This window comes from Chenopodium quinoa, unplaced genomic scaffold (assembly GCF_001683475.1).
Source record: "Chenopodium quinoa cultivar QQ74 unplaced genomic scaffold, ASM168347v1, whole genome shotgun sequence".
NCBI lineage: Eukaryota > Viridiplantae > Streptophyta > Magnoliopsida > Caryophyllales > Amaranthaceae > Chenopodium > Chenopodium quinoa.
The window spans coordinates 3,383,520-3,405,869 of record NW_018743919.1 but is presented as its reverse complement, the minus strand read 5'-3'; the positions used below and the strand labels follow the sequence as shown (position 1 = coordinate 3,405,869).

At 34.4% G+C, this 22,350-nt stretch overlaps 3 protein-coding genes across 3 annotated transcripts; 2 read left to right on the top strand and 1 right to left on the bottom strand.

The window, feature by feature from the left end:
• Nucleotides 1-523: 523 nt before the first annotated feature.
• Nucleotides 524-4,097, top strand: LOC110687415 (plastid-lipid-associated protein, chloroplastic-like). Its single transcript, XM_021864063.1, has 3 exons — nt 524-1,157; nt 2,489-2,684; nt 3,549-4,097. The coding sequence occupies exons 1-3, from the start codon at nt 709-711 to the stop codon at nt 3,858-3,860; spliced, it is 957 nt and encodes a 318-aa protein (XP_021719755.1). The 5' UTR covers nt 524-708; the 3' UTR covers nt 3,861-4,097.
• Nucleotides 4,098-7,898: 3,801 nt separating this feature from the next.
• Nucleotides 7,899-11,348, bottom strand: LOC110687097 (probable pectinesterase 8). The gene is made up of 5 exons (XM_021863720.1): nt 10,696-11,348; nt 10,071-10,242; nt 9,007-9,213; nt 8,408-8,667; nt 7,899-8,245 (listed from the first exon to the last, which is right to left on the bottom strand). Exons 1-5 carry the CDS (start codon nt 11,226-11,228, stop codon nt 8,056-8,058), a joined length of 1,362 nt encoding a protein of 453 aa, XP_021719412.1. The 5' UTR covers nt 11,229-11,348; the 3' UTR covers nt 7,899-8,055.
• A 2,081-nt stretch (nt 11,349-13,429) lies between these two features.
• On the top strand, nt 13,430-21,829 carry LOC110687414 (pyrophosphate--fructose 6-phosphate 1-phosphotransferase subunit beta-like). The gene is made up of 16 exons (XM_021864062.1): nt 13,430-13,824; nt 14,451-14,612; nt 14,748-14,869; nt 16,957-17,010; nt 17,109-17,215; nt 17,412-17,517; nt 17,659-17,722; nt 17,865-17,953; nt 18,253-18,384; nt 18,493-18,663; nt 18,756-18,871; nt 19,888-19,999; nt 20,312-20,396; nt 20,989-21,033; nt 21,160-21,228; nt 21,341-21,829. Exons 1-16 carry the CDS (start codon nt 13,635-13,637, stop codon nt 21,415-21,417), a joined length of 1,701 nt encoding a protein of 566 aa, XP_021719754.1. The 5' UTR covers nt 13,430-13,634; the 3' UTR covers nt 21,418-21,829.
• The last annotated feature ends 521 nt before the right edge of the window (nt 21,830-22,350 follow it).

Genomic DNA, 22,350 nt, shown 5'->3' with positions numbered 1-22,350 from the left:
TCAAACGTCTCTTTTTACTCTAAGATTTTTTTTATTTTTTATTTTTATCCAAAAAGCAACGGATCAAACACTCTTTAAGCGAGTTTTATTTATCCAACCCCAAGCTCAGTTTAGTAGTTATAATCCATACCAATAGCTTTCACTCCCTACAACTAATACTTTTTTTTTTTTTTTTTTTTTTTTTGTTGTTGTTGTTTAGAGAGCCACAAGTGCGGGGGTGAGAAATATGAAAATCAATCCCAGGATCTCCTAGAACCTGGAGGGAAGCTCTAACTACTTAAGTTATTCTTCACTCTCTCCCTACAAGTAATACTTCATACATACAAACACGAGTGGAATTCAATGATATTAACGATTACAGTTGTATGTTAGCAAGGTGATTAAATTGTTACTCGTACAATTAATTTAAAACAGATCGCCTTGTGTGATGTGTGGCTAAAAACAGTCCATTAAATTCTTACTTGTATTATTATTATTATTTTTTTTTTATTTGGGTGGTGATGATTTTTTTAAATCACCAAAACTCAACCCAACAAAAACAAAAAAAACCCACCACTATAAAATAACATCACCCTCATACAGTACCAAATAACAAGTGCATTTCCGGCAATTCATATAAAATTTCGACACTTTTTCACCAAAATATATAATTTCCGACACTTCACTTCCCAGAATCTTGCTAATTTTTCGTCAATTCTAATCGAAAAAATGTCGATAATCTCACAATTTTGCCAACTACCCATAAAATCCCATAAATTACCCTCACAAACCCAACAATTTCCCCCCAAATCTCCTCTCTTTTCCTCAACCCCACGAAAACCAACAGGGGCAAAAAGGGAATTTACAAGCATCAAAATCAAAGCAACCTCATTAGACGATGAGTGGGGCCCAGAAAAGCCGAGCTTTAACAGCAGCAGAAGCAGCTCCGGCGGCGGAGCAGTGGCGGTTGCGGAGGAGGAGACAGCGGTCGAGGCGGAGGAGATTTATAAGCTGAAAAAGCGGTTAGCGGATTCGTTTTATGGAACTGATAGAGGATTGAAAGCAAGTAGTGAAACTAGGGCTGAAATTGTGGAGTTGATTACGCAATTAGAAGCTAAGAATCCAACTCCTGCTCCTACTGATGCTCTTCCTCTTCTTAATGGCAAGTGGATTTTAGCGTGAGTTTCTTCTTTTCACTCTCTCTATCTTTATTGTTTTTAACTTTTCGGGTAAATGATGTAGACGGGATTTGTCCCGGGTTTTGGGTAAAAACTTAAAACCCTGAGATATATTTGATCATTTCAAGTGTATATTATTTGGTTTAATCGTGGAATTGCTATTTGATGTTTTCCATGTGTGTGTGTATATTAACTATTATGGCCTTAGGAGATTAAATGGGAGTTTCACTTGGAAATAAATGAGGATATGCAACTACTTATGTGGAAGATCTTCTTTAAGTTTCAATATAAGTGGTTTATAATTTGATCATGAATTGATAATATTTGAGGTTGGGAAAACTATATGTGAAGAAATATTTAATTTTGTTGGCAAGAAATATATCAAAAGCTTGCTAAATTCAATCTAAATTGTCATTTGATAGTGAGTTTATATACTTAAAGTAATCTTGCACCCGGGAAGTTGCTGGTTGGTCTCAGTGATTGACTAAGTTAATCAATTGAGTGGCATTTTGTAATAGAGTTGAAAAATTGGTTCAATTGAAATGATTGAATATACAACCTACATGCATATACATTTGTAAATAATGAATATACAATCCCAAAATCTCGATTGATGTTGAATGTCAGTTAAGGTGATTGACTGGATGCTGCTCCTGGCACTCCATTCTGTTTTTTAATTAGCTCTTGAGTCAAGCAAATATTAGAGAATATTGCTTGTATTACTAAATTTTTTTTTTTTTTTTTTTCTTTTTCTTTCTTTTTTCGTACTCTCATGGTTAGGATTGTTAGGAAAATCTTGACCTTTCACAAATCACGAGGATTCACAAGGTAGCTAAATACAGAGTTTTTGAGGCTTTACTAGTCGATTAAGCTAATTGTCTATTGTTCTGTACACAAGTATATGTGGGTCTTGAGGAAATGAAACCTTTAACAAGGATAGACATCACTAGGATAATCTCCATATTTGCTGTTTCTGCAAAAATTTCCATGAGCTTTTCAACCTTTATTAGTTTGCTCAGTTAGCCACAAACTGAACAGCTGACCACCAGTATATGGAGCTGTTCTGATACCTTATGTCTGAAATCTAAATAATTAAAACACCATTCTGTATGTTCCTGTTAAACTCTTTTATAATTGTGTAAACCTTTATAGTTTCTGTTATGTGGTGCAGACAACTATCTCTAGTATGAATATTCTTCTCTTGCTCGGTTTGCAATCTGTTTTTGGTATTACTGATAAATCACATTTTGGTAAGTGTGTAAAAGGAAAATTGCTGGTGAGTCATATAGCCATTGTTACTGAAATAATATCCTGTATATTTCATTTTGCAGGTACACATCGTTTGCTGGTTTGTTCCCATTGCTATCCCAGGGAAGATTACCACTGGTCAAAGTGGACGAAATCTCACAGACTATTGATTCTGAGAATTTTACTGTCCAGAACTCTGTGCAGTTTTCAGGTCCTCTGGCCACCACTTCTCTTAGTACTAATGCGAAGTTTGAAGTCCGCAGCCCCAAGCGTGTTCAGGTATCTTCTAGATGCTTCTTCTTGTTCCTTACATACTTTGTCAAACATAGATGCACCATTTTGATGTTAGACTTGGCTGTTTTTGAAAAATTCCTTACGCTTGGCCTAAATTGAAGTCCCTAGAGTTCATATTTTATTACTCATGCCTAAGTGTTAAAATGAGTAGTATCTGACAAAGCTACATGAGAACAAATGAAGTGTTTGATTTTTTTTTGGTGGAAGACAAATGAAGAGTTTGATGAATCTGGGATATAGCTGCTGATTGAGAAATTTTGAATTAAGAATAGCTCATTCTGAGGTAGACATTGTGTTTGGGACTCTGTGGCGGAAGATGCACGGGTAATCTAGATCATATACTTGGTAAAGCCATGATTTCACTAATCTTGCCTGTTTCCCTTCCATGTATATCTAGTAAAGTATCCTAGTTCCACTGGTATTCATTATTCCCTAACATTTGGTTACAGATTATTGTTGATCGTTCACTCTTAATTTGCAATATTTGTAGTGAAGTCTTGTTTCGCAGACAATAAGTTGTGGTAATGAGTTATATGTAATTTTGAAAGGAAACTCTCCATTGTCCATAGCAATGCTTGTCTGCTTCTTTCATTAATATTCAATGGAATCAATTGACTCAATACCATCTCTAGAAGTGAATGAAAATTTATAAAGAACAAGTTGGAATAGAACTGATCTCACAAAGTTCGATTCAAATTTACCATTTGATATTCAGTTATTCCTGAATCCTATCGACCTATTGTACTTATTAATTTTTCTGCATTTGATATTACTTTTAAAATTTTTTGTTGGTGTAATTGTTTCATTTTAAAAATTGCTTAGATCTAAATGCTCCATCATCCCTTGCAGATCAAATTTATTGAAGGAGTCATTGGCACTCCTCAGATAACAGACAGTGTAGTTTTACCCGAGAATGTAGAGTTTCTGGGGCAAAATATCGATCTCACACCTTTGAAGGGCCTGTTTAACTCAGTACAGGACACCGCTTCATCAGTTGCAAGGACAATTTCCAGCCAACCACCGTTAAAATTCAACATTGGTCAAAATGAAGGCTCATGGTTGCTTACCACCTACCTCGATCAAGAGCTTCGAATCTCAAGGGGTGATGCAGGCAGTGTGTTTGTATTCATTAAGGAAGGCAGTCTTCTCTTGTCTCCCTAAATGAAGCTTAATACCCCTTAATTAGTATATACTGCGATCTAGATGGGGGTTTATACTAGGTTGTCACAATAAAACCACCAGTTATTGGTGCAAATAATATACAGAATGGTAAGAAAGGTGTATTGCCACTTGTATATTGTAGTTCAAATACTGTATCAAAAAGATGATGTAATATGCTTTCAGTGATGATATACAGTAAAATTCTGTAAAATATAAGAAATCCAAGAATACCACAAATAATATCTGTTTCTAACGTTAAGAATCAATTGTCACACTCGTATAATTGCTACTAGTAATGTGGCAACTAAATTTAGGACGGAGAGAATGCAACTTCCATGTTATACTTAAGTCTACAGGAGTACAAGTTAGTATTGCTCTGTATTTGTAAGTCTTACGTCTCCATTTCAAGATTTGTATATTTTCTCATGGATCTGTAAATCGAAAGTTGTGATTGTCTCGTATAGTATGACATAATGTCCTAGGAGAGTAAGTAATAAACATAAATCCTGAGTAGAGTTCTATTTGATCTTGGATACGGTGCTTCATCATAATACATGCCTGAATAAGGTACCAGTGGTACGACGAATGCAAGCTGGCTACTTGCTGATATTCATGGAGTCATAGAAACATTTTTAAGGCTCTTTTAATTGCACTAAAACAGTCTAGCAACTTTAAATTTGGCAACTTTTATTTTAATATTCTTCGAACTACTCAGTTTACTCAGTATGACTGCTAGAAAATATGAAGTCTACTGCTTATGAGCTTGATACTCCTAGTATATGAATAAAAATCCTCCTAATTTTACTTTGAATCGTTACAGTACTTCTGAATCAGTTTAGCATATACTACTACTGCTATCAATAGACATTAATACTATAGACTCTACACACTTTGCTTATAAAAATAGTGACATATGCAGGAAGTTTTACCTAGTTACTTTTATGTTTGAATGAACTACTCCACCCTTCTTCCATTGCAGGTAACACTACTCCAAATTCCACTACATGATTGATAATGTTAAGACTAACAGTGTTGTATGCAGCCAATGCAGGTAACATGAAGTACTGATTTTCATTAAAAATCGAGCAAGAATTTGTTTGCTCCTGCTGTAATTCAATTTCATTAGGGATTCACATCTTTAAGGTGCCAACATGAAAGGTATGATTGTCTAAAATATGATTTCATTAGTGGCATTTACAGCAAAAGAAAATATCAGTACAAACCTGGTAGAAGGCCTCTAGTATAATCCCTCTATACTCGACAGAGTTCATCGAAATGTAACACTTCAATAGATACCGGAGATCATTTGGCTCTTTTATACGGTTTGCTAGTATAACTTCCACCATGGAGCGCCTAAAATCTTCCCTTGGATCATGAGATGATTTCTCCATAGCAAGCATCAGAAGCAACTTTCTGTTGCTGCTGCTGCTGCTGCTGCTACTGCTATTGCTAGTTGTAACATTTTTTACTACCTTCTTTTGCTTCCTTTTTCTTGCTTCCATTAATCTTCTTGCTTGCTCTTCCTCGTTTTCCTTAATCATTTGATCTATTCTCTCTTGAACCATGTGATGCGCGAGGCTTGAGATTGATGCGTACCTGTCTGACGATCCAGAGCTTTCGCCACTTTCTGTTGATGTTCTGCAGCTAGTACAGCATAAAGCCCTGCACCCTCCTGTACCCTTAAACCTGTTGCTCCTCCCTTGCATTTTATTGTGACACAATACTCCTAAGTTTCTAAGTAGAGTATAATGTTAATTACATAATTATTGACTTAATTAGCAATATATGGCAAGTGGGGTCTGGCTAATTATTATTGTGTTCTAACTTCTGATTCTCAGGATATCGAGGAGTATCAGGAGGGCATACAGGAAACACTGAATATTTTTATTTGCATGATTATATTATTGCACATTTGAGTATTATTTAATAATGTGATTATGATGTCTTGTTTACCTTTTAATGTGATTATCTGAACCTTTGTACCTTTACATTAGTTGGCACTTTGCTGGAAAAAATTGATCTATTGCTACTAGAACAGGGGACCCTGTTTTAGTTTTCATCTTTTTTTTTTTCTGAAAGAATTTTAGTTTTCCATCTGTTTTAGTTTTCATCTTAGTAGGCTTGTAATGCTGAATATGATGGTTATAGGTTAGGCTTGATTTACTTTACATGTCAATATGCCATGCTTCTTTAGTTTAATCTTATTTTAGGTGATTGAAAATATGTGCTTGTGTATGTACTTATCATGGCTTGTACATAGTTTTGTGTGCTCGTTATGTTAGATGGCCAATATAGAATTGGTAGTCGTTAAAGCTAAGGATTCACTACCAGATAAAATCTCTAATGATTTATTCTCTCCAACTTATTTTTTTTTCCGTTCTAAATCAAACTTACTTTTCCTAAACAACAAAAGAACGCTAAAGTGCTAATTTTGGATCAAGACTTCCTCATTTTGAGACACTTCGACATATTAAGTGTGTTTATGATCCGTACGTGAGTAATCTTCTATGCTTGAGTAAATTAAATCTAGGTGTCATATAATAGTACGTAATTAGCATTCGCGGTTTTTGCAATAAGATTATGTATATAATCTAATCCTTATTCCTTGATGACGAATTGATAATGAACCACCAACTTTGGATCAAATAGTAATCTCCCATGCTCTATCTATTATTGGCTTACCTACAAAACTTTTGGTAGGTCAAATAGAGCACAATGCAAAAGGGTGGGGGAGAGGGTGGTAGGCTTAAGAGGTTGCAGATTCATTGAAACAAGGCTTTTGCTTCTTGTTTTAGGAAACTTGAAACTAATCACATGCATATAAAGCACTTGATATATATTAGCAACAAATCCTGTCACATAATTATCTGACTTTATGATAATCAGGATGGATTCAGGTATTGAGAAAAAAAACCAAAAAAATGAATAAAAAGGGGAAATTAATGATTTTTAGTATAAGCAACTGAAATTTTGAAGGCCAGGAGTAGGTGCAGATTCAATGAAACAGGACTTCCTTATTTGATTAATTTGTTGAAACATAAACTAAGCAAAACTTTTCCTCAGACTCTTAGAGATCAACCTATATAGGATAGAGTTCTTTTCGCTTGAATTTCACTTATCTATCTTACCTGAATTTATTAGGCTTGAACACATATATTTGAATTTATTAGTTACACACTTATCTTATTTGCACTTAAATTTATCTTATTTGAACTTATTGACTATAAACTAATCTGCCTTGAATTTATTAGACCTGAAATAAATAAGTGAAATCAAGGTAGTGGAGGAGAATAAAGTCCTAAACCCTTATAACAGAATCTTTGAACTTACTAGTATTTGGCATGAACTCTTAAACTTGTAAGCAGTGAATGACTTACATTATCCATATTTATTCATTAGACTTAAAATAAGTGAAATTAAGATGAAGAGAACATCATAAGCTGGAGTAGTATTAAAGGCTTACCTGAAAATAAAATAATTGTAAGTAGCAAGATGAAACTAATTATGAGAAATCTGACAAAAGAAGAAAAACAGCTTGTAATTTAAGTACATGTGCTTTAAGTGTTTTGGACAGCAAAAAAAAGAGTAGTGGATAATAAAACCTTATTTTTTTGGGTTAAATATGAGTATAGTAGTTATAGACTTAGACTTCAGTCTATTGCACAAGAAGTAGAAGAAATTGATGCAATCACAAAGTACTTAGCATGTGATGTAATTAGCAAAGCCCTGATATCCCTCCTTTTTTGTTTGATTTGGTTCCCTAATTGAACACCATCTCTCCATAATTATAAACAATATTATCATAATCACTACCATCAGTGTAAGGTAGAGTGTCCTTCATTAGGTACTCTACCTTCAATCTTTATTGGTTGATAGGATAAACCACGTCTGCACGTCACACATATATGTAATATGTTTAAAGATTTTATTCCTTCGTTCAGAAGCTTGGAGAAACGTGTATATCGCCTAGTTTAGTTGATACTTGATACAGTTTTGAAAATGTGTAAAACATACACTGTCGGGATCAATTACCCAAAATATAATTATGATTTTAAATGATATAAAACTGGAGTAATAAAGAATCATTTAAGTTGGGGGATTATATCCAATTTTACAATTTCAACAATCCTCAAAATATATACAACTAGTAATTTAACATGTTCATCATCATCCCCTATAGATTAATTTCACAAGATTAAATTAAAGGTTTAGTAGAATGGACGACAAGATTAGTAGTATAAGAGTCCAACCATTGATCTGCGTCAATGTATGTCATGGTAAGGAAAGGAGCCACTACAGTTTCATTAAGCTTTTGCTCGTAAGCCACCCTTGCACTCATACTAGCGCCTGGTCCCGAACACATATATTCCCCATAGAACACCGTCCTGCAACGAAACATTTTACATGGGTAGTGTTAGTCTAAGGTTAATTAAAATTGTTACGTAGGCAGTTGTTTCCAAAAGTAGCTAACAATTAAGTTGCCCTCGCTAATCAATCATACGAGTATTAAATAAGCGAAAGAGATTGCCAATTAATAAACTTCTTACTGGTCGTTGTTGGGGTTGTTCAAGTCATTCCAACCCTCGGGAGCAATAATATCAGACATGGTGGTGTAAGCAAAAAGTACACGTGAGAACGAACGCCATGCACGTCCAAGCCAAATTCTTCCTGTGCCTCCAATGCTACAATTGTAGAATACAAACCCCGAATTTTCGTCTTGTGAAGCTCTTCCACTCGCTGTTACAACTCCGTTTATGTTTTTTTGGCCTGGTGGAACCGGGCTTGCTATGGAGATCATTGCACAATTCTGAACCAATAATTTTGAACGTAAATCATTAGATACATTCTATGTGTAAATTAGACATCTGTGAGTCGATGCTCATATATATTAGGAAAATGGTTACAAAATTTTATTTACATGTTTTTTCTTAGTGTGCATGTACTGATGTACTAGTACTATACATCAAGTTGAAGTTAGTTGATGCTTTAGGGCGACAATAAGGTGGGATCGATAGAGTAAGTTGAAAGATAATTATTAGGAAAAATAGTAGCTAGTCTTAGTAATAATAGGATGTTTATTCTGTTTCAAAAACAATAATAGGATGTTTATTAGCAACTTATACGGTTCTAATTACAAAAACATTACCTCATAGAATGATCTTCCATTGCCAAAGATGAAATCAATGGAACCTTGGATGTAACAATCCTTAAAGTAATGGCGGCCTCGATCATCATGTAGCGTGTCCTGTGCTCCAAAAAAACCGCAACCCCAAAAGGTGGCTTGATCTCCTCCGACTCTAATAGCCACAGCTTGTGCTCCTACAGCACCAGGAGCAGGTATTGGAGCAACATTCTATACAATAAAACAACTTGGTGTTACATTATATTATTGTAGCATAAGTTAAGGGATGAGTACGTATATTACTCCCTCTGTTTTTTTTTTTTTTTTTTTTTTTTTTTTTTAAGATAGAGTTGGATTTGCACATTTGTCAAGACACAACTTTGACCATTAATATCTTTAATTAGAGGTTAGTAAAAATTATGAAAAAAATAATTTATAAAAGTAGACACTATGACAAATCCAACAACATATTATATGATTAGGGGATTTTTCCCACCAATCACCATCTGACAAGTGGACCAATCAGGTTCCGCCATGTGTCCGTCACATGGGCCAATAGGAGCCTGCCACATGTCAAGCAATGATCCGTCCACTATGGACCAATTACGACACGACACGTATCCTTCCCATGACACCTGGGATAACTGGTCACCAAGGCCCAACTTCCGAGGGAAGCCCAATCAGCCCAAGGTTAACCTAAACCTAGATTGGCACGTTTCCCGAGGTTATAAATACCTCCCTTAATCCTCATTAAGAAAAAAAGCGCAGATTACACACATTAAACTCTCTCACTTAGAGAGACCCAATCACTTTAATTTCCGCATTAATTACTCCTTAATCAAGTACTAACTTGACCGTCGGAGGCGGATCTCCAATCATCCGGAGCATCCGTTTGTTTTGCAGGTACAGGCGTCCGGTTCCAGTCTCGGAATTGTAACTCTCCCGCAGGACATCAGAAAACCCCGAAACATTATATATATTATATATTGGTAAAAAAATTAAGTCAATGATGACCTATGAATAGTGGAATTTTCCAACTCTAGCTTATAAAAAAAAAACGGAGGGAATATATATTTATACAGTCTTACCATGAAACTAATGTTCTTAGCAATGAAGTTAGAAGCAAATACTTGAACTGAACCACTAGAGAAAGTGCCGTGTGCAGAAGAAGCCGTATCATTCCATACAATGGCGGTCGAGGTGTACCCTTGCCCTTGGAAGGTGATGTTTGGTTTGCTTCTCGGAATCGTCACCTTTTCACTGATCGAGGTTCAATAACAACCCATCAACACAATACTTTCACCTCCCAAAAAAACATGCTTCGTATATGCTTATACTTTGTATGTATTATCTCCGTTTCAAAATAATTTAGTTTAACTGATTTACCATTGATGACTCAACTATCATCTCCCTCCATTTTTATAAGTGTCTTAATTTGACTTTTACACTACTCACGTATACCACTTTGGCCAATGTTTATGTTTTAGGTACATATAATTAAAAATAGTGGTATAAGTACTTGTTAGACTCTAGTCTTCTCAATGTATAGTTTTTGAATAACAACTTTTCATACGTTAACTTATTGCTGATTAAGATATTATATTATTGGTCAAAATAACGCGTTTACAAATATGTTGTTATGTGTTGCACCCAGCAACCACAACACTATATGATAAAATTGATGATAAAATACTTTGAAAACATTAAACTTACTAGTATAAGCCTGAGTTAATCCATATAATGATTCTTTTTTGGCTAAGAAGAGGAGCATCATCAACAGCAGATTGAACCGTTGTGTAGTTACAACATCCTTTACTATCAACACATAAAATTGATGTGGTATCCGTATTTGGAGGAGGAAAATCCGGTGGAAAATCATCGCAAACATTAACAGTCACATTTTGATTATGATCTTTGTGATGATGATTATTGTTATCTTTATGGTGATGACGACGATGTTCATGATGATGCTTATGATGGCTTAATTTCAAGCTAGGGTTGTATTTATCGGCGTGTTTGAAGGATGGTAGTAAGGGAGAATTAGTAAGGTAATTAGTCGTCGTTAAGGATAAACCGACGGAAATTAACAAGACAAATGATGCATATTTGAGAGTAATCATTTTTGTGATAATGTACGGAGAAGAAAGAAAATAATTTTGAAAATTGTACGTGATGGTATGCATTAATATTGATGGAAAATTTTGGATAAAGTTTACTATAATGAGATGCACTTGAAGTGTAAGCATTTTATGGCATGCCTTGCAAATTACCCATGCATCCAATCTTATATACGTGATGGAATTTCTAAGCTACATACCAAATCTGTAAGCCAAAATTAATAACTCTTTGTTCCACTAATCAATACAATTATTAACTAAAAATTTTAATGACCCTAAGATAATTATTTAATTAGTGTTATATACACTTTTCTTGGGACAATTTAGTCATACTCTTCATGCTTCTTGGAAATCAAATAAATTGGGGAGAAGCTTGGTCATATGTTTGATTGCTTAAAAATCGTGAAATCAACTTCAAAACCAATTTTTTTAGTTCACTTCATGTTTGATTTCATGCATGCGTTTCCAAGACATTTTTATATATATAAAAGACCAAATTTAACAATTGTTTAAACATACTTAAACATCTAATGTGTAATTATAGTAAATAGCTAGGTTATTTATTAAAGTTAGAAGTATATATGGACTAGCTAGGGACTAGGGAGCTAAGGGGCCTCCATCAGGGATAATTTGTGTCTCCAAAGAGGCAAAGACCAATGGTTAGTTGGATAGCAAAGTGGAAAGAGAGGGAAAAAGAAGGAACGAGTAGGAAAGGAAGGGAAGGGAGAAGGTAAGTTTACATTTTCTCTCAAAATCTGATCAACATCATTGAAAAGATTTGGTTTAATAAAGAAGCGAGAAGGGAAAATGGATCTTTCCATTTCTCTTCTCTTCCCTTCCCTTCTACCAATTGGTATCCAAACAAGGGAGGATGTTCCCTCCTTTTCTCTTCTCTTCCTTTCCCTCCAATTCTCTCAATCCAAACAAAGTGCAAGAATTGCTTAGGTTGTCCTATCTCAAAAATATATGAAAGACTATAGGATTATGTAGAAATGAGGATCATACATGATACATCCAACCTTGAGTAAACTTCAAGAGGTAGAAGAGCTTAATCACAACTCTTCCAACCCCTCATTATCTAAAAAGTTGGCCTAAAAAAAAGAAAAAAAAAACTCTTCATTCCTAACTTTATATGATTTACTCGTCACTTCCTCTTCGATTAATATTGATTTACCATTAATGGTAGACATACTTTTTTCAAGGAGATTCTCTATACCTGTAATTTTACTTCGAAGAAACAATAATATCGTGAAATTACTCGTCTCGATCTGATTGCTTTTGCCTTGCTTGAAGATCATGCAAAGTTAACTATAGTAAGCTATGAGTTTAAGACTACTATACAACTCCTACATAATTTTTGAGATTAATTGTATAATTCTTAACTTCGTGGGTAATTATCATGGCAATAAGATTTTAAGAGCTATCATGAAGTAACTATATTTAAAAGTCTAACAAGGTTGAAAAGGTCTTGTTGCTTAAGAAGAGGAGATTGTCAATTTGGCATATGAATTAGGATTTGATTGGCTACTTGACAAAATAGAAAATCTTGATTGACTATTGCGATTCTATTTTATTTTAAAGAATCATAATATAATATTCCCCCTGTCCCAGAATATCTGACATTGTCAACATTGTACACACGCCAATATACTAGTTTGACTTTATTTTTATATAATTTTTTTTTTGGTGTTTAGAGAGCCACAAGGGCGGCGGTGAGAATCGTTCCCAGGATCTCCTGAAATCGGGAGGGAAGTCCTAATCACTTGAGCTATCCTTCACTCTCTATTTTTATATAATTAAATATTAATGAAAATTATTTTTAAAAATTATATTATGAAACTTTATATTAATACCTATATAACAACAAATTTTATAATAAAATGTATTTTTATTATGTTAATAAAAAATTATGGTCAAAAATAATACATAAATAGTGAAAAAGTCCAATATCCTAGATATTCTGGGACGAAGGGAGTAACGTAATTGTTTAGTTACTCTGTATAATACAAGGATAAACCAATCTTTAGTGATTAATAAGCAAGATATTGAAAAATACTAACGAGTCAACCGCGACATTGTTCAAGTAAGCCTGTTTAGTAAACGAGCCTTAAAAATTTTGTTCAATTACCTAATGAACAAAATTTGACCAGGCAATGACAAGTATTTGACCAAACTTATTTGCAAGGTGTTTGGAAACATATCGACTCATTTACTCCTCCATATAACCCGTAATCTCAATCTTATACACAAATACATTTTAGTTTTACAAATCGGTCAATCAATTTACAACGGTTGCACAAAATATTTGGCCTCTAGTCCACATAAGTCACAAACAATTCCACCAACAACGACCGTCTTTCACTCACTTGCATAGTTGCGGGCGGAAACCTCGAAGCCGCAAATCTACCCTCTTCACCAACTCTTTTTCCCTCTTTATTTATATTAGGAGAGAGAAAATTGCTTATTTCTTGTTAATCAAGTGAACTCAAAATACTCAATTCAATTCTCAGAAATCAATCCAATCAAACCCTAACAATGGCGGCAGTAGCAGTTGCTAACGGCGATTTCTCCACCGGAAAATCTACTCCGGTTGCCGGAAGATTCTCGGCGGTTTACAGTGAACTTCAGAGGAGTCGCATCGATCACTCTCTTCCTCTTCCTAGTGTTCTCACCGGAAATTTCACCGTCGTTAATGGTCCCAATAGTTCTGCTGCCGGAAATCCTGGTTTTTCTCTCTCTTTATCTTTTGGTCTTGATTAATTCGAAGTAGATCAAATTATTGATTTTTTTAAAAAAAAATTGTGAATTTTTGTTTCGTATTGATTAAGGTTATGATTTTTGTTGCATATTTTTGGATCGATTATAGGAATTGTAGGATGATGAAATTTGATCATATTTTGAATGCTTGAAGTTTTGACACTTTTACCTAATCGAGTGAACTGAAGGATTCAATTTGATTATGATTTGAATGCTTAGTACTGAAAATTTAATCTGGAAAATGTAGGATCCGAAGCTTTCTCTATAATGTCTGATATTTAATTTCTTTTTATTTTTTTTGGATCCGTTTGTTTGATTGGGAATATTCTTGAAAAGTTTTTTGCTTTAAAAGTTTTCGAGAATATTTGATGTGGATTTAATTGTATAATGTAATACTTTCAATTATTGTAGGTGTCATATGGCTTTTAATCGATGAATTAATTTTAGATTCTTAATAAAGTGTGATACTTTTTGTGTTTTTGAGTTCAATGTGCATGAAATAAAATTAAACTATTTGGAGGAATGAATTTATTACATTGCTGTTTCTTTAATTTTTACGGAGCATGGTTGTGATTATATTGTGTGTGTTTGTAGATGAGATCGCGAAGCTTTTTCCTAGCTTGTTTGGACAACCATCATCGGTAATGGTACCGAGTGACACTGAGGGACTGGCATCAGACCAGAAGCTCAAAATTGGTGTTGTATTGTCTGGAGGACAAGCACCAGGAGGTCACAATGTCATTTGTGGGATTTTTGGTATGTGGCTCACCTTTTTAGAATAATGCATTACTTTGGCATTTTATTGGATTTTTATTCAACTAAGCGAAATTTAATGATGTTATTGATTGATTTGTTTTTGTATGTGTGTGTGTGCTTGTTATTTGGTGGCAGATTATTTGCAAGCTCGTGCTAAGGGCAGTGTAATGTATGGATTCAGGGGTGGTCCTGCTGGGATCATGAAGGGCAAATATGTAGAGTTGACCTGGGACTTTGTCCATCCTTACAGAAATCAGGTAAGGTTTGTTGAGGAATGCAAGTGATTACAGTGGGCTAAACTTTGAAAGTAATTTTTTGTTTGGTTCAGTAAGCAATCATCCTTTGGATAGAAAATGGGAAGTCTGTTTTTATTTTTTATTTTTTTATTTTTTTGGGTAATTCTTTCACTGATATGTGTGATATATGATCATCTAAGTTAGTAGAACTTTTAAATCTAAACTGGTTTGCGGAATTGTTCACCAACCTACAACTCGCAATGAACTGCTAACATTGTATCACTAACACATAATCTTCTATGGTTGTTAGAAGCACCTGTTTGTTCAACCTAGTTTACAGAAGTGTTCCGACCTACAACTTGCTATGAACTCCTAACATTGTCTCAAAAGTCCAACCCCATACAACTGGTGTCCCCCAGAATAAATGAATTCTAAGATATGGACGATGCTGACAATTGAATAATGGGGGCCCATTAAGCTTATTTGTCTTGTAAGCTGATTGCTGAATGTCATTACATTGCAGTTCTTGTTTGATTTTTGTTCCACATATATTTCATTCCATGGGCAAAACACAAAGGCTGGAAAGAAATTTGCTCAATGAGATTCGGCAGTTTCTTTGTCCTTCATCTTTTTCTTCTTCTTTTTTCCTTTATAAATTTTTTTTATATAATTCTTGAGCTTTTATTGGAGGGACTATTCTTGTCACTCAAGTACTCAACACAAAGAAAAGAGCTTTTATCGTAAGATAAATTTTCCGAGCAAGAAAACCCAAAATAAGTTTGTCAAGAATGTAGGTCATTTAATCACTTGGAGAAATTAAAGGTCTACAGAATTTTTGCCAATTGCCAACATAGAATGTGCTTGCAAGGAATGTGGGTTAGTCTTATGGTAACACTAAGCTATTACGCAATCATTTACATAATTACATCCAAATGTAATAGAGGCAAGTGCCTGGAGTCTTCTGTAGGAACTGCTAGTACTTTGTATTTTGGCCGTTGAGCACTTGAGCCAAAATTTACAGGTATCATTATCCATTTATTATAGAATTTGTTGCCTACTTGAATATTTTTGTGCCTATAGCCTAGGAACTGTATTGTTTTCCTTTGCTAAAGTTTTCTCAAACCTTATATTTTCAACTTTCTTGAATTTTATTCTTGGTTTTCTTTTAAAACTCCCTTAATTTTTCTTGAACGCTCTTTCGTTTACTCACTTTACTCACCTTTTTTCAAACTCTCTTAAATGATGGTCTTGTTATGTCTGTTTCTTTATATCGTACGATTCCTTATGACGATTCATGTTAGCTGACCCCAAATCATTTTGGGTCTTTGTTGTTGTTGTTGATAGCCTAGGAATGTGAGTACCTAACTAACCTGAAAGGGTCCAGAAAATATGTTGGGTCTCAATCCATTTGAAGCTAAAATAGGAGATCCATTACTGAAATAGAAAGCTCCCAATCCTTTTACAGTTGGTCTATGTTCCATTTAGGTCAAGTGAGAGTGCTCAAATCTTCTGCTTAGAATATTTTGGAGCCCAAGTGGCTTTCATGATTTTGTAGGTTCCTTTAACTTTTTAAATGTAAATGATTGATGATTTCTTACATATCTGTTAGTGAACGATATTATCTTAATCACATGTGAACTCAACTGGAATGTGCAAATGTGCTTCTCATATATTGGAATTGTTTAGTCTTTGTTAAAAGGTGTCATTGAATGCCGATCAAAAGAAGTTGGAAATGAGGAAACTTTTTCCAGATATGCATGTTGCTCTCAATATATACTTCATTACTTCCTATATTTCTTTTTCCTTACTTCACTTTTCATTTCATGCTTGTCAATGCATTATTTCAACCATTAATATCTTTAATTGTCAATTTGTAAAAATTTGATATTATGAAAGAATAAATTGAGGCAAATCTAACAAGATCTCGCATGATTCTATTTTTCCTTAATAATAAATCATCAAAACTAGTCATGGTTGAGTATGTGCTTTGTGCAAAAGTTAAAATGTTGCAACTAAAAAGAAATAGAGGAAGTATAATCTATTAATTAATTTAAATAATTTGTATTATAATGTTGGTATTTTATCAGCGTTATTAATTTTTTGTTCAGGGTGGGTTTGACATGATTTGTAGTGGTAGAGACAAGATTGAAACTCCAGAACAGGCAAGTAGCTCCTTTTTCTTCTTTGTACTTCCCATCTTTGTTGGCTTGCTGTTTCATTCTGAATACTGACTATTTGGTAACGATTTGGGTGATTTTAGTTCAAACAAGCAGAAGAGACAGCCCTGAAACTAGATTTGGATGGGCTTGTTGTTATTGGTGGAGATGACTCAAATACCAATGCTTGCCTTCTTGCTGAGAACTTCAGGTATAGAAAAAATTTGTAAGTTATGGAATATGTTTGTGTTAGCTATGTTAGGATCAATTTATTTCAGCCATGACCTAAGAAAACTAGCCAACTTCTTGTTGACAGTTGCAGCAATTGTTTATTATGCCAGACATTTTGGTTTCTAACTGGAATATAATTGTATCCTGTAAACCTATTCCTTTGGTGTATTGAACAGGAGTAAAAATTTGAAGACTCGTGTCATTGGCTGCCCAAAGACCATTGATGGTGATTTGAAATCCAAAGAAGTCCCAATAAGCTTTGGGTTTGATACTGCTTGCAAGGTGAGTTTAAGAGGCAGCAAGAAACACTTTTGTTTCTTCCTTAGTATGCCCTTTGTCTTTAGCACGTTTATTCCTCAGGCTTAGGATTATGGTGCAATTTATATTTTGGTGTGTACATTTACACAACATTATTCTATGCAGATTTATGCTGAAATGATTGGAAATGTTATGATTGATGCTCGTTCAACTGGAAAGTACTATCACTGTAAGTACAAGGATTACAAGATCATTTCTCTGTTTGATGTTTCTTTTCTGTCCTGTATGTAGGTCATTGACTTGTCTGGTGAGACACTGCAAGAACATGTCTAATTTTGTTTTTTTTTTTCCCTTCCTGTTTGCCTATCCAGTTGTGCGGCTGATGGGTCGTGCAGCTTCACACATCACCTTGGAGTGTGCTCTGCAGACTCACCCAAACATTTCTCTTATTGGAGAAGAGGTACCTTGCTATCAGTTGATCTTTAAAGTCTGTTAAATTAAGTGCTTATTATCGGTGTAGCTCATACTGTGTTATATGAGTGAAATTTAAGCTCTAAATTTCTTTCTAGATAACGTAACGTTTAAATTTCATTCTTTAAATAGTTACAATGCTTTGTTACCAAACAGGAAAGAGCATTTGCAAGTTCCAGCCTTGAGTTACCCAAGAATTAATGCCTAATGAACCCCCCCCCCCCCAACAAACCCAGAATGCTTGTTTCCATGTCAAGAATTGAATCCTAACTTAAAATTTTACTGCAGGTTTATGCCAAGAAACAGACCTTGAAAAATGTGACAGATTACATGGTAGACATAATCTGCAAACGGGCTGAACGTGGCTACAATTACGGTGTCATATTGATACCAGAAGGCTTGATTGATTTTATCCCTGAGGTACAAAGCTAGTCTGTTAGGAGTTGCTCTATACTCTGTTGGGGTAGTATAACATTCATTATCAGTCACATATCCTAGTAGTAATACTTTGTTTTCGTGAATTTACAGGTTCAAAAGCTTATTGGTGAGCTAAATGAGATATTGGCCCATGAAGCTGTCGATGAAGCTGGTCTATGGAAGAAGAAATTGACATCTCAGTCTTTGGAACTTTTTGAATTTCTACCACAAGCCATTCAGGAGCAACTAATGCTTGAGCGAGATCCTCATGGAAATGTCCAGGTGAGTGCATCACCTCGTAGGTTATATGTTGATGGAATTGCCAATTTCTGGCATTTGTGTGCAGTAAATTATTCTGGTTGCTTTTGTTGTAGGTTGCCAAAATAGAAACAGAAAAGATGCTTATCCAGATGGTTGAGACTGAGCTGGAGAAGAGGAGGGAACAAGGTGTATACAAGGGGGATTTCAAAGGGCAATCTCACTTTTTCGGGTAATTATCACTAAGCTAGCATGGAATATATTTCTAGTTCTCATTGATTTTACTAAGTTTTGGAAAATTAGGGGTAGATGATAGCGATATTCGAGTCACATATTGACAATGAGAAACTCGTTGCACATAATTTGCAGAACTTTCTTGTTCCTTTGGGTTCTTATCCATCATTTTACATGCCAATTGCTGAATATGCATGTACAACAAGCCTTCTTATTTGATTGTAGATAGATATTATGTATGAGAACTGGACTATCAGTTAAATAGAATGAATGCGAAGACAGAAAAGTTTCTGTCTTTTATGCAGTGCTTGCATATGAATGCAGTTATGCTGCATTACCTGTATGCTCATATTTAATATCATGGATAGCTTGAAGTAGCCACCATTACAAATGCACACCATGATCCCGGATATAACTTAGTGCTCCAAGAAAAACTTTTCATTCCTAAGAAAAAAAAAACGTGCTATCTTCTTGCATTCATTAAAGAAAAATCATATGAATCAGAATAAAGCAACATCCATGCTTTTCAAAATAAGATTATGAAAGTATGAACTAAAGAACATGCAGTTATAAAGAAAGGTCATCAATTGGAAGCTCTATCTATATCATGCTCACAGGAGTGCAGTATAATAATAGCAAAACCAATTGTTACATTTAATTTAAAATAGAGAGAATTTAGTGTCAGTATGGATTACTTCTTTTTGTGTGATTGAGACAGACATAAATTTGATAACTCTGGCCTCTTGGTGTCATTAGTGATGAGAATAGATTCTGGTTGAGAGATTAGAGCTTGGATACTGTGGTAATGTAGAAGTGTTGGTTAATGCTTTTCTTGTGAAGTATAATTGGCAAGTAGCCAAGTTGGATTTGTAGATGATATTATATGCATGTTAGCCTTCTTAATAGCCTTGTCAAAGTTGACAATATATTTCAATAATTCAATTAAAGTTGATTTATTACCTTGCTTGCATATTTAGTACCATATCTTTCTAAACGTTTTCTTATTGTGTACAGATATGAGGGAAGATGTGGTTTGCCCACCAATTTTGATTCTTCATATTGTTATGCTTTGGGATATGCTGCTGGAGCTCTACTTCATGCTGGAAGGACTGGATTGATATCATCAGTATGTTATTCTTATATGATATTAATTGACAAATTTTGGACACTGACTATATATTTTAAAAGTTTTAATGATCACTGTTTTTTCTTGTCCATATTAACTTAGCTACCATATATTTGTATTTGTCTCTGTGCTTACATAGGCTGATAACAATAGGCTAACCAAGATATTTGTATGGCAAATCAAGACTAGCTCAGTTCTGCTTCAAATTTTAATTTTTCGATTGTTCTGTAAACCCATTAAAAGTTGATGCATCATTTACCTTTTGCTGTGCATGCCAATATGTTTGTGCCTTATTTGTCTTTTCCTTTGTAGGTGGGAAACCTTGATGCACCTGTTGAGGAGTGGACAGTTGGTGGAACAGCATTGACTTCTTTAATGGATGTGGAGAGGAGACATGGTACATTTGTTTTACTTTGTTTTGTTTTTTCATATTACAATCTACATTGACTAGATTTTGAGCCCTCGTTAAATAACCTGCTATCTCGAGGCGAATAAAGTAACAACCTCAAAGATTGTGCTAAAAGATTGGTTATATTAGCAAAATTTAAGCAATCTTTAAGTCATCTCTTGAGGGTCGTGAATTCTTTAAACAGAAGGGAAAGGAACCATCATGTTGACCTTCCTAAACCCTGTACCTGACCTGGGTTGTTATTCAGTCATACACAATTGTGAATTTCTCATTGGAGCGCCAGAAGATAGTTTGTGTACAATGTGTTTTCTGTCATGTAACTTATGGGAGTACTTGATTGGCATCAGTTTCTTTGTTGAGGTCCCCAAATTTGTGTAACATGTTTATTTTCCAGTTGCTCTCCCTTTTTTTAACAAAAAAAAATAAAATTATCATCTTTCTTAAAGACCACTATCAGCTTCCAACCTTATTTTACAAATGCTTCTTCAATTTGCTCATAATTGCTGTTATTAAAATAAACAAAATAAAAAAAATAAAAAAAATTATAACAAACATTGATTCTATTTTTTTCTAATTGCAGGTAAGTTCAAGCCTGTAATCAAGAAGGCTATGGTTGAACTCGAAGGTATGTGTTCTTAATATGCGTATCTCACTTTATGCTATCAGTGGAGTTTCTTATAGATGCTTTCTACATTGTTAGAAAATTCCAGTAATTTATGTGGAAATGATCGATTTTCCTTTCTTATTGTAGGTGCACCATTTAAGAAGTTTGTATCTATGCGAGATGACTGGGCCATCAACAATCGGTACATTAGTCCGGGTAAGTTGTGAATGTGAATTGTGAATATTATCACGACTGTCCCATGATATTAGTGCAAGCGCTCATTGCCTTTATCAAGTCATGTTTGTTCTAAATATTTTCCATCATATAGGTCCTATTCAATTCGTTGGTCCTACATCAAATGCCGTCTGTCATACCCTGCTTCTGGAGCTCGGAGCTCAAGTCTAGGTTCTTTTCTTCCCTGATGTTAGGCTTCTAGGACATTCGACTCAAGTAAAGCTTTATAGTGTCTGATCTATGTGCATTGTGCCTTACACAAGTTTCAACTTGATACGTGGTCATGACTAGGTTTTTAGATGAATTTATTTTTATTCGAATTCATTAGCATTGATGACCAGACTTGTATGATTAGATATTTAGATGTCCTTCGCTCTTGTTTGGAAATAATTTGTGCGAAGAATAATTGTCGTATGTCCCGATGGATTTTAGTTAGCAACACTATACATGTTTTGTGTACGAACTTTGTGGGATTATATTTGAGATGATTTGCTCATAAGAATGGAGCTATCAACTGAATGTTGGGTGCTTCTTCTATGTTGGCAATGTCCAATGTTTAATACACCCTTAAATCAATTGTTACAATTGAATAACTTTTATAAACGGGAAGTTTTAACATAATAGAGAAACAATAGTAAAAAATAACTTCATTTTTTCACAAATGTAATTTTCTTTTCTCCTTTGCTCAATCCCCCTTGCTCTTAAGCATTTATTTAGCTTCTCTTAGAATTATTGACGATAAGCCAAATAAACTCAAATAATTCGCCGAATTGTTGGCTAACTTTGATGCAATTGGTATGACTACATTGATAACACAAATTATTGCTTGCTCTCCTGATCTTAACATATGACTAGCTCATGATCCAATCTCGAAGTCTTCTAATTTCGAGACCTAATAATCCTAAAGAGATTCATCCACCTTATTCCATAGGAAACGATTGCAATTCCTATCATTTTGCTTGGGTTTGTCTGTTGTCAGCTTGTCACCACCTGATTTTCTTCTTTGTTTACCAACAATTCATAATAATTATCCATTCCACAGACTAAAAAATTTAGGCCCAAATAAACAATCTAACTTTTTTTTTGGACAGAACAAGTACTTTT